This window comes from Bufo bufo, chromosome 8, assembly GCF_905171765.1.
Source record: "Bufo bufo chromosome 8, aBufBuf1.1, whole genome shotgun sequence".
NCBI classification, from domain to species: Eukaryota; Metazoa; Chordata; class Amphibia; order Anura; family Bufonidae; genus Bufo; species Bufo bufo.
The window spans coordinates 198903089-198918016 of record NC_053396.1 but is presented as its reverse complement, the minus strand read 5'-3'; the positions used below and the strand labels follow the sequence as shown (position 1 = coordinate 198918016).

Here is a 14928-nt window from a genome sequence, read left to right as displayed (position 1 = left end):
ACTAGACATAGGTCATATTTTCCCTGAAAGCTAAAAAGTCTTCAAGTGGTTCTCTAGACTTGGGAGGTTAATGTTTCTCCTTGTGGAGAGCACCAGAACTGGACATGCAATGATCCCTGGGAAAAGAAATATGCAGATTAGCTTTCTTCCAAGATAAAGATGTCTCGGTGGTGCTATCCAGTGGGGGTGTCTATCGTGTAGACCTTGGGTCAGCAAATTCTCTTGATGTTCAGCTCAATTCACTTCTATGAAAGTTCTGTGGGAGAACAGCCAGGCAAATGTGCATGCTGGGAGTTGTAGTTTCATAACACTGGAGGTCACTGACACCTACTTTAGCCAATGTCCGACCCTTTAACAGGTAAAATAGAGTTAAAGTCTCAGAGATTCCTCATGTATGTTCCTAAACTTTGGTCTCTAAGGATTGAGAAGTTGTCCATATGCTTGTGGCTGGGCTGTACATGATCATCCCATAGACTGGATGTTACAGAACTTAGCTCTAATATATCCCAGTCTGAACCGCTGTGCATGACCATCATGGAAGTTACCGTCTTCCAGCAGCATCTGTGGTCCTTGATATCTGCACAAGTTGGTAATCGTCACACCAATCCCCTGCCATCTCCAAATCTTCACTAGGACTTTTGGATCATCAATAGTCTGCAGTTATGCTCCTAACTGGTAGACAGGTCACGGTTATTCCACTGATAAGAAATATCCATAAGGTCCTTTACAAATTGCCCGGTCTAAAATCTACAGTAGATGTAGAACTTTAAGGGTTCTATGCATGGAAGATCAGCTAGGACAATAGCTGGAAATAGACTGGAGATCATCTATCATCATTGTTGGAATAACCTACCAGAGGACTAGAGGATCCTGTGGTGGGCTTATTATAAGGTTCTTGAGATTCCATCAGAATTTGACTTTGAAGAAGCTCTAAGGTCATCATAATGATGACTTCTTCTCGATCCAAAGGTACTCTACTCCAACCACCATGGAGATTCTTTGAGGTTACAAGCCCAAAAGTCATGAACTGCATTAATATGACTGGAGTTGCCCTGACCGTGCCAGACTATAGGATGTTTTAAAGAGGACAAATTATGTAACATGCGGATGTAGATAGACTTAAACCCAATATATTGTGTATTAGGAAGTATCACCAGATAGTTCCTGTCATCACTAGGTTTCATGGCTCTGGGACAGTAACTGCTCAACCAAAGCTGGAGATGCTAAAGCAAGAGAAAAAAAAAAATGAAATTAGAGTTAATTAAGAGAAGGATGTCGGTAATAAAGGAGGAAGCGGATAAAAGAGGCAGAAGAAGGGGTGCAGGACATACAGAAGGAAGGGACTGACCATGAAGATCTTCATTGTGGCTACGACCTTGGTCTTCCTCATACAATATGGTAAGTGAAAGACTACGTTATAATTGTAAACTGGAGGAGATATTATAAGGATTGAGTTATGGACTCAAGTCATCATAAACTGTAGGGATCAATGAGCCCTACAGCTACGGCACCATGTATGTTCAGGTCTTCTGAGATGTAGCAAGACTTTCCTTCATCAGGAGGCAATGATTTAGCCCTGTATCTAAATATCCTGAACAAAGCAAATAGGTTTGTTCCCAACTCCCTGACACCCAAACGGCTGGGGGACGTGCCCCACCAGTTACCCCCTAGGCATACGTGATGTATTATATACTGTATTGGCGGACACCCCCTACCCCTTATATAAATCATTGTGGACATAAAGCCGGTGTTAGGACATGGCAAACAGAGAGTGTATGTATATTTACCCATAATGCCTCTATAGGTCCGTTCTACTATAGCTTAAATTATAACTACTTGCATTACCCGTGTAATACAAATTCTGGAGCATCTATTCTTATAACTCTATGTTCTTCTGTTCCTCAGTTATTACTACTAGAAATGTTTAATAAATCTGCAATTGGGGTGTGTGACACACGCCACCTGTAGAAACGTTAATTAACTTCTAGTACTAATAACAGAGGTACGGGACACTATAGAGTTATTGGGAAATCAATATTGCACAAAGAATAAAGTTATTTAGCAAATCAGACTGGTAGATCTGGTATTGCAGTTCAGCCCCGTTGACTTGATGACTAATGTGAAAAATGAAAATCAGACATCATATAGTAGAATATAGAACCAGCCCCGTACGACACATGGATCCAGATATCTCCCCATTCTTCGCTCCAATTGCTCTGCTAGATTTATTTCCTGCTGACAGCTCAGGGGGTGTGTCCTTTCTCAGGGGCGTGGTTTTTCTGCTGAAGATCTCTCCCTATGACAGCTCAGGGGGCATGTTCTTTTTGCTGCAGCTTTTTAATATCACAGCTCAGCGGGAGTGTCCTTTGTGCTGAACCTCTCTCCCTATCACAGCTCATGTGGCATGTCCTTTCTCCTGCTGCTCTCTCCCTCTCACAGCCCAAGGCGCATGTCCTTTCTGCTTCTGCTCTCTCCCTATCACATATCTGGGGGCATTTCCTTTTTGCTGCAGCACTTTCCCTATTACAGATCAGAGGGTGTGTCCTTTCTGCTACAACTCTCTCCCTAGCACAGCTCATGGGGCATGTCAGGCATGTCTTTTCTGCTGCTGCTCTCTCCCTATCACAGATCAGGGGTCATATTATTTTTGCTTTTGGTCTCTCCTATTCACAGCTCAGCAGGCATGTCCTTTTTGCTGCAGCTTTTCAATATCACAGCTCAGGGGGAGTGTCCTTTGTGCTGAACCTCTCTCCCTATCACAGCTCATGTGGCATGTCCTTTCTCCTGCTGCTCTCTCCCTCTCACAGCCCAAGGCGCATATCCTTTCTGCTTCTGCTCTCTCCCTATCACATATCTGGGGGCATTTCCTTTTTGCTGCAGCACTTTCCCTATTACAGATCAAAGGGCGTGTCCTTTCTGCTACAACTCTCTCCCTATCACAGCTCATGGGGCATGTCTTTTCTGCTGCTGCTCTCTCCCTATCACAGATCAGGGGTCATATTATTTTTGCTGCAGGTCTCTCCTTATTACAGCTCAGCAGGCATGTCCTTTCTGCTGCAGCTCTCTCCTTATCCCTTCTCAGGGGGCATGTCCTTTATGTTGCAGCTCTCTCCTTTAAACTGTCACAGCTTCTAAAAGTAGACATGGATGGTGGAAGTTGTAGTATGCAATTGAGCATGCGCGACCACCTCAATGACCTCACTGAGGTGGTCAGAGAAACAAGAACAATAATAAACAGCAGGTGGCGCTATACAGATACATTTTATTGAATAACTCAGTGCCCATACAAAATTTTTAATTACATGCAATTACAAAAGTATTCAGATCCAGGGGCTGAATTGAAAAATGTAGAATATGTTCTGTGGGACAACCCCTTTAACGCGGCTGAGCTACACAGGAGAACAAGCTCTGGACTGATGGTCCCGCTGGTGATCACAAGACACATCCACCACAAAGGGTTCAAAATGTACGGACGCAGGAACCAAAAAAATAGTCTGCAAATTAATAAATGAATTATATGTGCTAAAAATATCACTGATCAAAAAAATAAAATATATTAAGATATAATATATAAAATTAAAATCTATATATACTTTGGCTCCTGAAGATAGTTTTATTCCCCCCCTTGGGGATGGGGGGAGGGGTGTTAGGTTAACTTCAGTGCAGATAGCACTCTTCTCGTGTAAATCGGCGTGACCTGCAGCGACATACCTGAGGAGGACACAGATGGATTATTGAGCAGTAACGCTGTGTTTAACCCTTTAGGGGACTGCTTGAGATGCTACACCTGCCTGTTTCCGACCCTCTCTCCAATAGACTGCATTAAATTCCCAGTGAGATGCCCCCCCAACCAGCGATGCCTCTACTCTACAGCCACTGGAAAGACCAGTAAGTGCCGGCCCCCTGGTGGTCAGTGTGTGCATGACAGTTCAACATTGGACTGACCCAGTAATTAGGCCTCATACACACGGCCGTCTCCGTTTTGTGGTCGGCAAACCACAGCTGTGGTCCGTGTGAAGTCAACAGGTCCGCATTTTGCGGACAAGTATAGGACATGTTCCAATCTCTTGCGGAGCGGACATATGAACGCGGAAAGCACATAGAAGTCATTTATGTCCTTTCCACAAAAGGTAGTACAACTTTTGGAGGGATATCCTAAAATGGTGTTCGTGTGAATTTTCAAGATCTCTGCTTGCTGTCAGAGCCTGAAAACATTGGGGGAGATTTATCAAACTGGTGTAAAGTAGAACTGGCTCGGTTGCCCATAGCAACCAATCAGATTCCACCTTTCATTTTTCACAGCTCCTTTGGAAAATGAAAGGTGGAATCTGATTGGCTGCTATGGGCAACTAAGCCAGTTCTACTGTACACCAGTTTGATAAATCTCCCCCATTGTTCCTCAGGCTGGGCTTACACATTGTGGTGTTCGCCGAAACACCTGTAAAAACGCAGTAGCCAAAAACCACATTTTTTTGCAGCTCGGACCCATTCATTTCTATTGGACCGCAAAAAATGCTTGGGCACCCTTTGTTCTTGGGATCGCTGGGGTTGCAATGGTCAGACCCAGCGGACAGCCATTTCTACTACTGGGATCCCAAAAAATGTGACATTCGCACACAGGGTTGCCACCCGGCCAGTATCTCACAGGCCATTATTTTAGTGGCCCTGCTGGTGTTGGTGATTTTTTGCTACACCCAATAATAATTGGCGGTATTTTCCTATAAGGGCTCTAATGGGGCACTATTAATTCTAGGGGGTGCTAATGGAGGCATTACTATTACTGGGGGCACTAATGGGGGCATTAATATTATTGGGGGGCACTAATTGGGGCATTATTTATTCTGGAGGCACTAATAGGGGCATTACTATTACTGGGGGCACTAATGGAGGCACTATTAATACTGGGTGCCATATTGTTAATATTATTGGGGGGTGCTAATGGGGCATCATTAATTCTGGGGGCACTAATGGAGGTATTACTATTACTGGGGGCACTAATAGGGGCATTTTCTGGGGGGCACTAATGGAGGCATTACTATTACTGGGGGCACTGATGGGGGATTATGTATTCTGGGGGCACTAATAGGGGCATGGGGGGCACTAATGAAGGCATTACTATTACTGGGGGCACTATTTATTCTGGGGGCACTAATAGGGGCATTACTATTACTGGGGGCACTAATGGAGGCACTATTAATACTGGGAGCCATATTATTAATATTATTGGGGGTGCTAATGGGGCATCATTACTTCTGGGGCACTAATGGAGGTATTACTATTACTGGAGTGGGGGCACTAATTGGGGCATTATTTATTCTGGAGGCACTAATAGGGGCATTACTATTACTGGGGGCACTAATGGAGGCACTATTAATACTGGGTGCCATATTGTTAATATTATTGGGGGGTGCTAATGGGGCATCATTAATTCTGGGGGCACTAATGGAGGTATTACTATTACTGGGGGCACTAATAGGGGCATTTTCTGGGGGGCACTAATGGAGGCATTACTATTACTGGGGGCACTGATGGGGCATTATTTATTCTGGGGGCACTAATAGGGGCATGGGGGGCACTAATGAAGGCATTACTATTACTGGGGGCACTATTTATTCTGGGGGCACTACTATTACTGGGGGCACTATTTATTTTGGGGGCACTAATGGAGGCACTATTAATAGAGGGAGCCATATTATTAATATTATTGGGGGGTGCTAATCGGGCATCATTACTTCTGGGGCACTAATGGAGGTATTACCATTACTGGAGGCACTAATAGGGGCATTTTCTGGGGGGCACTAATGGAGGCATTACTATTACTGGGGGCACTGATGGAGGCATTACTATTACTGGGGGCACTGATGGAGGCATTACTATTACTGGGGGCACTGATGGTGGCACTATTAATACTGGGAGCCACATTATGACATAGCGACTTAACACCACATAACGCCCCCCCTTTGGGTGTGGCTTTATTTGGCCGGTATATTTGGTTGGGAAAGGTGGCCACCCTACACACAGCCGGTATCTGTATTTTGTGGATTCATACGGTTGCGTGCATGAGGCGAAGGTTGAGGTTGTCTGAACTGGATGCAAACTGAAAATCCACCGATCGTGGATCAGGCGGTAAGGTCTATGGAATAATTGAGGATGCAAGAAGCCACCTGGTGGCGAGTGTGGGAATGGCAGGCTGCAGACCTCCGTACACTGACGCATCTTTATCTCCCACAGAGAACTTTCCCTTTATCCTGCACGAGATGAGCTGCGCTGTGAACAGTCTGTGTGGGATCAGCGGTGAAAAGAGCACGCTGGGGATCAACGTCACCTACCACAATACCTGCTGCGATACCGACCTCTGCAACTCCGCCGCCAAATCATCCCTCAGCATCGCTCTGCTGCTGCCTCCTCTTCTCCTCCTGTTCTAGAGCTGCACTGCTCAGCACCCACTGTTCTGCATGCATGTTATACAGACACCTAGGGCCAGATTTATCATTAGCTCAGGTCAGAATAATGGAGTGAAAAAGTCCCAAAAAAGTCCCAAACGCTAAAACTGCGCACAAATTTGCGACTTTTTTCTGCTCTGCACTATGCTCGCCAGTTTTCTGAAAGTGGGCGTGTTTTCTTATGTAAATGAATCTCTAGACAGATTTACTATTGGGACTATTTAAAAAAGTCGCAAAAAAGTCGCAAAAAAGTCCCAATTTCACTCCAGTGAGGACCATGCTTATCTTATGAGACTTTTTAATAGAACATGCGACTTTTTCATAAAAACGTGCGACTTTTTCGTAAAGACGTGCGACTTTTGTAAAGCTGCTTACTGACGGATAAACTGCTACCGTCAAACCACATTTATTACAGTCTTAAAGGGCCGATCATAAATCTGACTTGGCTAAAACTGACTTTAGCCATATGTGAAAGTGGAGTGAGCTGTCAGAGGAATGATAAATCTGGCCCCTAGTGTATATATATATCCACTGGTATATGATCTTGTGTAAGGAAGAACATGTGATAGGAGCAATAAAAAGGATTCCCATCTGGAGAGGTCTTTTAAATTTGTTTAAATGGTGTCTACCTGAAACCACCACCAGAGGGAGCTAGCTGCATGTGGATTGATATGCCCTATTAGGACATGTGGAGATCACAGTACCCCACTTAATAAACCAGACTTGAGAGCAGCTCCTATTCTGGTGGACCTGAATGGCCACCCTGTGATACCACATCTCTCCACCAGCAGGCGCTACAGGGGGGAAATGCCTAGATCAGGGATGCTGCTACTACAGCTATTAGCGCATGCTGGGAGTTGTAGTTTTGCAACAGCTGGAGGGCCCCAGGTTGAGCACCCCTGTCCTACATCCCTGCGGCTTCCTTTGAAAGTGGTTGTCCTTCATGTAAGACCCCCCCAATAGACAGACCATAGATGCCTATAGATGTGGCAGAGTTGGGTTTGTCATTTGGCACAACAGTTTTTTTTAGGATTATGCGTTTTGCATAGGACTGCAGATTGATAAAGAGATCGCAATACCCTAATAACGCAATCCGACATGACAAACTCAACTCTGCTACATCTGTGCAACGTTTGTGCGATTAGTGAAGGAGAACGAACTAGAACAGAGGGAATCGTTGTGTGTGAGCGGGGGCCCTCCATTCTGGACTCACTGATGATGCCCTATTCTATTTCCTTCTCGGTTCATGCCCCGCGGGTCTCCCTCACCGAGGAATCAGCAGCGTGCGGCGGCACGTTCACAGCACTGCAGGTTTCTGCTAGAAAATTATTTCTCAACATGTGATGCAAAACCTCAAAGCATCGTCAGCGGGATTTACTCAAAGGGGAACTCCACCCAAAACCCATAATCGCCCTATTATTCTACACCCTTTGTTTACGAATTGTCCGCCTCTTGTGCTCCGACATGTCCACGGACTGATTGGTGCTACTATAGCGCGGTCTACTGGGTAGCACATCATAATATTCAACAGTCGGACTTTCGGGACCACAGGTCAGAATACCAAATGAAGGGAGGGATGGCCCCCAGGGACCACTTTTGGTGTTGCCACGTTAAATTCTTGCTCTTGTCAGGAGGAGAGGTGGGATTATACAAGCGCTCGCCCTGTAGACCGCACACTATAGCAGCCCCAACTGAGAAAAACCATAAAGCGCTCTGGAGCTAAGTACCGCCTGTCCCATAGCAACTACAGCGCACGTCAGGGTCCTTTTAGATGAGCCATAATGAGCCCAATCAGTGGCGTACCTGCAATAGAGGAAGACCACGCGACTGCTATGGGGCCCAGGGGGAAGGCCAGGACCCTCAGAATTGGCCCTTCTCTTCAATGTGTGAAAACACTGCATTTTCATGCAGCCACCACTAGGGGGAGCTGAATACAAAGATTATTACAGCTTCCATAGAAGTTGTATTAATTCCTATTCACTGAGCTCCCCCTAGTGGTGGCTGCTGGCAGCTAGCTTTGCAATGAAGAGACGAGGGATTTATCAATGTATTTATGTCCGTTTTCTGTAAATATGGGGTTCAGAATGAGCGTCATATTTGAAGCATCGGTTCCACTTTTCCGACATAAAAGTCTGATAAAATGGTTGAGGCCAAAAGCAACTTTTTTTTTTTATTACAAATTGTGTTTAATTAAAATTTCTTCCACATGAAAAAAAAAACAAAAACATAAATTTGTCAGAAATCTGGGGCGGGGGGGGGGGGGGGGGGGGGGGGGGTGATCAACACATGTGCACTTGGAAACTCGGGGCAAGGGACCCGTAGTAAGTCTTGCTATGCGGCCCTATGAGACCTGTGTTTATGCCCCTGGCCCCGATACATTATAAAACCAGACGATCAAAGCTCATTTAAAAAGGCTTAAGGGGGGGGGGATGAATGATCGCTACTGTGATCGTTCATGCCCAAATTTTTAGATTATGTTGGCAGCACTTCCCTTGTTTAATGGGCATAGGACTGACCAATAACTTACATTAGTGCCCATATAATACTGTTCTATAGTATACAAGTGGCCACATCAATACAGGGCCCAAATAACAATGCCCAAACAATATCCACAGGCCTGTCACCAAGAGTGGAGTCAGGGGTGCAAGGTCCAGGAGCCCAGGGACCAGTGATATGCCCTGCGTCACACACCCCTAAAGGTAATTAACCTTTAACCCCAAATTTCCCTTCTTGGGTAAAAAAAAAACAACACACTCCTTGCTGACAGTTTCCACACAATCACACACTTATACATAGAAAGAACTCCAATAGGTGGTTTTCAGGTTAAGTTTTTAATATAAATGTGAATATTCAGGCTGATTTCTTCAGAATATTAAATATACAACTTCTAGGTCTAGTGAGAATGAGTCCTGCCTAAATGATTGCAATAAACAAGGTACTTGCAGCTGACAGGGGGGAGACTCTAGGGGGCGTCATTGCAGTCTTCTAATCAAAACTAAAAAAGGTCAGTGTCTAGTATTAGAGGGCTATGTATGGTTGTGTGTTAATCAAAAATAAAAAGAAAGGCATCTTAAAAGGGGTGCATTCCTCTAGCGCCACACCTGCCTGGGTGGTTGTGTGAGGTATTGCAGCTCAGTTTCATTAAAGTGAATGCAGCTTAATTGCAATACCCCACACAACCTGTGGACAGATGTGGCGCTGTTTTTGTAATCCTGCAGAGCCCAACTAAACAAAAAGAGGTCTATAAATGTCAGGGTGTAGACCCTTGATGTCTTCTGCTGCAAGGTACTTGAAGGCGGCAGCATAGAGAGCTCAGCATTGATAACAGGAAGTGGGGTGCACTGGAAAAAGAGCCCCCCCCCTATAATCAAACCCCTCTTGATTCAGATTTGTGAATATATACAGTAAAACTATGCGATATAAAAAGGCGTCTGAAGAAAATAAAGCAGGGGTGCCCCTTTAATAACTAATTTACATGGAATGTATGGTCTACCTATTACTACTGCGCTGTGAATTTCAGCCTTAATCTCGCCAACCTTCGAGGGTCTCGCTATCTAAAAAGGCAGAAATTTAAAGGGGTTGCCCACTTTGGATGATCTATTTTTCATTAGAGAGTCACCATAGGCTATAAACATGCTTTTCCTCAGCTGGTACCCTGAAGCCATCAGCTGTGATCTCTGCCGGGAGCCTAGTAGCAAGTGTTCCGTTTCCCTGCAGCACCACCGCAGGAGAAATAAGGTATTACACCACTCCCATTGATATCAATGACATGTTGGGTCCTCCAGAGCCATTAACTCAAACAAGCCCTTTAACTATCTTTTTAAAAGAAGGGCAAACACGGTACAAGTTGCTGCGGGGGGTTTTATGCATCAGAATATATATATTTGGGGGGTCCATGACCTTCATCATATTTACAGCTAGAGGGTATCAAAAAGGCACTTGTGGCACAGGGGGGGGGATTTGAGACCAGCCTCGGCATATCATCCCATAGTCTTATAGAATGCTGTATATTATAGAATGCTCTCCCAGGAAGATGTAGCAGGAATTTAACATGTCGATTGTCTAGTGGTATAATGGCTTCCATTAGAAAAACATAAAATACACATTAAAAAAACATAAAAAAAAAAAAAGGAGCTTTAATGCACAGCAGAAATGAATCCTCCTCCTTGATCTGTATAGAACACGTATCGTCCCATAGACGAGAGTCACAGCCGAAAACAGAAATTTACCATATGCACTGCCACCTAGAGACAGCGTTTAGGAACTACACTGATCCCGGTCTACTGTAACCGCGGCCTAATTTAGACGAGGGGGGTCTCCCCAGGATTTATTGAGTGGCAGTTCGACAGGCCAATTGACGCTCTGTCCTTCTTAAAGGAACAGAAGCGAGGGCATTTTTTTTTGCATTTTTATTTTTTTCTTGCTATTTTGTGTGTATTATAAAAGGAGCTTAAATAGGAGGGTTCCTCTTTCTGGTTAAGAGCTGGCCGGTTAGTTGACGGGTTTGGCCACCAGGGCGTATGCAAGTTCAATTTCGACTTTGGCCGGGCACGTGCTAACAAATTCTTCCCGCTTGTAGGCGTTTGCGAGATAGCGATGGATTCCGGTGAACGTTTCGGGGATCTTAAAGCCTCGGTACTTCTCACAGACCACCTGCAAAACAAAAAATGGGGGGAGGAGGAGAGCGGTAAGACTTCAGAGGTCGACAATCACGGATATAAGCGATGTATAGTTGTACAGATAACCTCCTCCATCTGGTGGGGGAGGAGGGGGATGGAGCTGCAGTTTCTCTATGATACAGCACGCTGCGAGAGGGGAAGGGGGAGCAACATCAGGACATTTACTTGCCATTTATTTTCTAGGATGCTTTTTAGCTCTATTCCACATTTAGTTGCATGGTAAACGGGGATCTAAGACATTTTCAAATGCTCTGCTTAATCCGAAGCTTGTGCTGTGGCCCTTTCCCTCCACCGTACTTTAAACTGCAGCTCTGCTTGCTCAAATATTTATCTATATATACACAAGCACAAGCTCAATGAGAAGTCAGTGCATATCAGAAGGTTTTCATTCGAGAAAGGACTGAATGATTATTAAACTACATTACTTGCACACCTCAGTGCCACCCGCATTTATAGTACCGCCATATTGTGCTCTCTCCCAGTCACCAGTGTATACTTTGCCCTACTTGGGGCCCTGGGCAAGTCTTTGCAATCCCTACATCCACTCCGCTTGACTAGTAATTTTAGCCCATATATACAATACTGTCATATGGTGCCAATGTGATACTATCATATATAATCCATATAATACCACCATATAGTTCCCCGATAATCTCTTAAAGACACCACAAAATAATGCTATATCCTGTAGCTCCCATAAAATACGGCAGGTCAGTTCCTAGATAATACCACTACGCACTGCAACACAGTACTGTGCGGTTTTAATTTGCCTCTCGGGATGCAGACCCTAGGCAACTGCCCACTTTCTTACATCCGGCTCTGCCAATATCCACATGTAAGTGATTTGTGCCTCCGGAACATGGACGCCTCTCACCTGTACTATGTGCAGCTTGGGGAGGAGGTTGCAGTCGGCTAGCGTCAGCTCGTCACCGTCCAGGAACTTGCGGTGAGACACCGTCTCGTCCTCCGCGCTGTTCTCATCTATTTCTTCCGGAAGAGGAGTGTTCAGGTAATTGTCCAAAATGCTCAGAGCCTTCCCGAGGCCTTTCTCCAGAGCTGAGGGATAGAGAGGAGCCGGGGTTACACTACATATCAGACCACGGTGAGCAGAAGGGCGAATACAAAACATATCAAGACACACTATAAAAGCCATGATCAGTAACCAGGGAGTACGAGCTAGTCTAAAACCCTACTGCATGGTCCCATTACCATGCTTTACACTGCAGCTCTGCTTGTTCAGATTGGATGCTGTCTATATACAGTACGTAAAAGCGCACCAGAAAGAGATGATTTCCATTACAAGCACAGAATGATTTTATACTTCCAGCAATACTTGATATTTTACTTAGACAGTAGCAATTAGAAATAAAATTTACTAAAAAAAAAAAACAACACTTCCCCATGTATGCAGCTCCTATGCTGACCCATGTGTCTCCATGGTTACAGACAAAGACTTTGTAGTCCGATCCTACTAGCATGTGTTACTCCATTTGCCCTCTTCCCACTTCTTCACTCTCTTCCATTGTCTGCAGTTTAGAAAGGAGGCCTGGCGTAAAAGATGACGGCACAATCAGACTACACAGGCTTTGTTTGTAGTCTGTAGCCATGGAGACCCAATCTGCTTAGGAGCTGTATACAGGAAATTTTGCCGCAAGGCTATCAGAAAGCTGCTTAATTTTTTCTTTATTTTAGATACAATGGAGCATAAAAAAGGTCCTGGGAAAGGAGGGCATACCCAGCGGGCAGATTATATACCCTATCAGGACAACTAGGGGGAGAGTTATATACCCTACAAGTAGATCCAGGGGAGAATTATATACCCTACAAGTAGAACCAGGGGAGAATTATATACCCTACAAGTAGAACCAGGGGAGAATTATATACCCTACAAGTAGAACCAGGGGAGAATTATATACCCTACAAGTAGATCCAGGGGAGAATTATATACCCTACAAGTAGATCCAGAGGAGAATTATATACCCTACAAGTAGATCCAGGGGGTGAATTATATACCCTACAAGTAGAACCAGGGGAGAATTATATACCCTACAAGTAGATCCAGAGGAGAATTATATACCCTACAAGTAGAACCAGGGGAGAATTATATACCCTACAAGTAGATCCAGAGGAGAATTATATACCCTACAAGTAGAACCAGGGAAGAATTATATACCCTACAAGTAGATCCAGGGGAGAATTATATACCCTACAAGTAGATCCAGGGGGTGAATTATATACCCTACAAGTAGATCCAGGGGGTGAATTATATACCCTACATGTAGAACCAGGGGAGAATTATACACCCTTTTAAGTACAACTGTGTAACTGTCAAAACCAGGAATGGGTCTTTAAAATAGTACAGTATGGAGGAAGGATTTATACCTTGCCCCCTTATACCATCCACTCCTGGTTTTGGCTGAAAAAAAAAAAAAAAAAAAGCATCAAAAACTGCACTTAATCTGCACTGTATGAATGTGGCCTAAAGTATTGCCTCTTTTCTCGGTGCTTCTGCAATGGAGGAAACTCCCTCAAGCTAGATATGAGCTCATGCTTCACACAATCCTCGGAAGTGGTGTGCAGTCAGCAAACACCAGCAGAGGGAGGAAGCTGTGGTTGGGACTGACAGCGGCGGGGCTTCCATATCTTCTACGTGCACAAAGTGTGAAGCTTTCCGGACTGCTGCCTGTCTACTGCTATTGCATCAGGCAGGGGGGGTCCTTTAAAATTAGTGATGCCGCCCACCCAGGCTGGGGGCACCAGATAAATGGCGTCCCCCCGGTCTTCCAGCATTTTGCACTTACTTTGGTTCAAACCAGGGTTGGAATTCTTGATGTAGGCAGAAAATTTGGCAAAGACGTCAAGTCCGGCCGTGTTGGATTCCGGGTTTTTGGCGGCCAGCTTTGGGTATCTGAGCAAGAGATATACAATAGGTCAGATGCAAATTAAAATCGTTATGGCTGAGTAAGCACATTAGGGGGCTTCGTTGGGTTTTGTCTGCTGGGGCTGTGCATATGTTTCAGCTGATGGGGTTGTTTTTTTTTAGCCCTTTATCCTTTAAACTGGCAAATATTCCAGGGTTATGCACAAAACTGGCATGTTTGTCACATAATGGCAGGTCTGCTGCAGTTATACAGATGTAGCATAGTTAACAGTCACACTTGCTGAGTTATCACATCTAGTTAACAGTGGGTGACGCTATTAACCCTGCTACATCTGTAGATTATGCATGGAGTTTGCTAGCATTATTAAAGGGGTTTCTATACCGCTATACAACCCCTTTCTGCATGGCTTGTCAGGGCGTATGGAAGTTATAGTTTAAACTGGGGTCTCATGTTGTAGGGGTACATGTTATGGGGGTCCCACTGGTCACCTATCCTGTAGATACGATGTCATGTCTGGTATAGCCCCTTTAATTAAGCTTTCCTGCACCTGGGACAAAGATTCAGTCCCTTGCCCTTATTCTAGATCTAAATCCTCTGGCCCTGGCTCGTTGGTGACCCCGACACTCAGCACCTGCGGCACGTCCTGCCATCGCCACTAGCTGTACCCCTGCCATACAGTGGGGGGGTGGCTGAGCTACAAATACCGGTCTTATCCCGATTTTCATCCTATATGACTCCGCAGTGCTGCATTCACAATTGTCATTGAAAACGGTCAGCAAGTTGGTTGGTAGTTACGACCCTAACAACTTAGGGTACTTTCACACTTGCCGGAACCGCCTGCCGGATCCATTTGGATTTGTTTCTGGATCTGGATCCATCTGACAAATGCATTGAAATGCTGGATCCGGTATTTATTTTTTTCAC

At 44.8% G+C, this 14928-nt stretch overlaps 2 protein-coding genes across 2 annotated transcripts in view; one reads left to right on the top strand and one right to left on the bottom strand.

The window, feature by feature from the left end:
• The first annotated feature begins 1290 nt into the window (after positions 1 to 1290).
• LY6G6C (lymphocyte antigen 6 family member G6C) lies at positions 1291 to 6586 on the top strand. Its single transcript, XM_040442837.1, has 3 exons — positions 1291 to 1398; positions 3766 to 3888; positions 6232 to 6586. The coding sequence occupies exons 1-3, from the start codon at positions 1350 to 1352 to the stop codon at positions 6423 to 6425; spliced, it is 366 nt and encodes a 121-aa protein (XP_040298771.1). The 5' UTR covers positions 1291 to 1349; the 3' UTR covers positions 6426 to 6586.
• Positions 6587 to 10266: 3680 nt separating this feature from the next.
• Positions 10267 to 14928, bottom strand: part of CLIC1 (chloride intracellular channel 1) — a 36259-nt gene continuing 31597 nt past the window's right edge. Inside the window, exons 4-6 of the mRNA XM_040442011.1 lie at positions 13924 to 14030; positions 11997 to 12178; positions 10267 to 11096 (exon numbers count right to left, since the gene is read on the bottom strand). Of these exons, the coding sequence (XP_040297945.1) occupies positions 10935 to 11096; positions 11997 to 12178; positions 13924 to 14030 (451 nt within the window). The 3' untranslated portion in view covers positions 10267 to 10934. The remainder of the gene's footprint in view (positions 11097 to 11996; positions 12179 to 13923; positions 14031 to 14928) is intronic.

Coding starts and splice junctions, on each gene's coding strand:
- LY6G6C (XM_040442837.1), top strand. CDS start 1,350: ATGAAGATCTTCATTGTGGCTACGACCTTGGTCTTCCTCATACAATAT. Junction 1,399..3,765: donor GGTCTTCCTCATACAATATG/GTAAGTGAAAGA, acceptor TTAACCCTTTAG/GGGACTGCTTGAGATGCTAC. Junction 3,889..6,231: donor TACAGCCACTGGAAAGACCA/GTAAGTGCCGGC, acceptor TATCTCCCACAG/AGAACTTTCCCTTTATCCTG.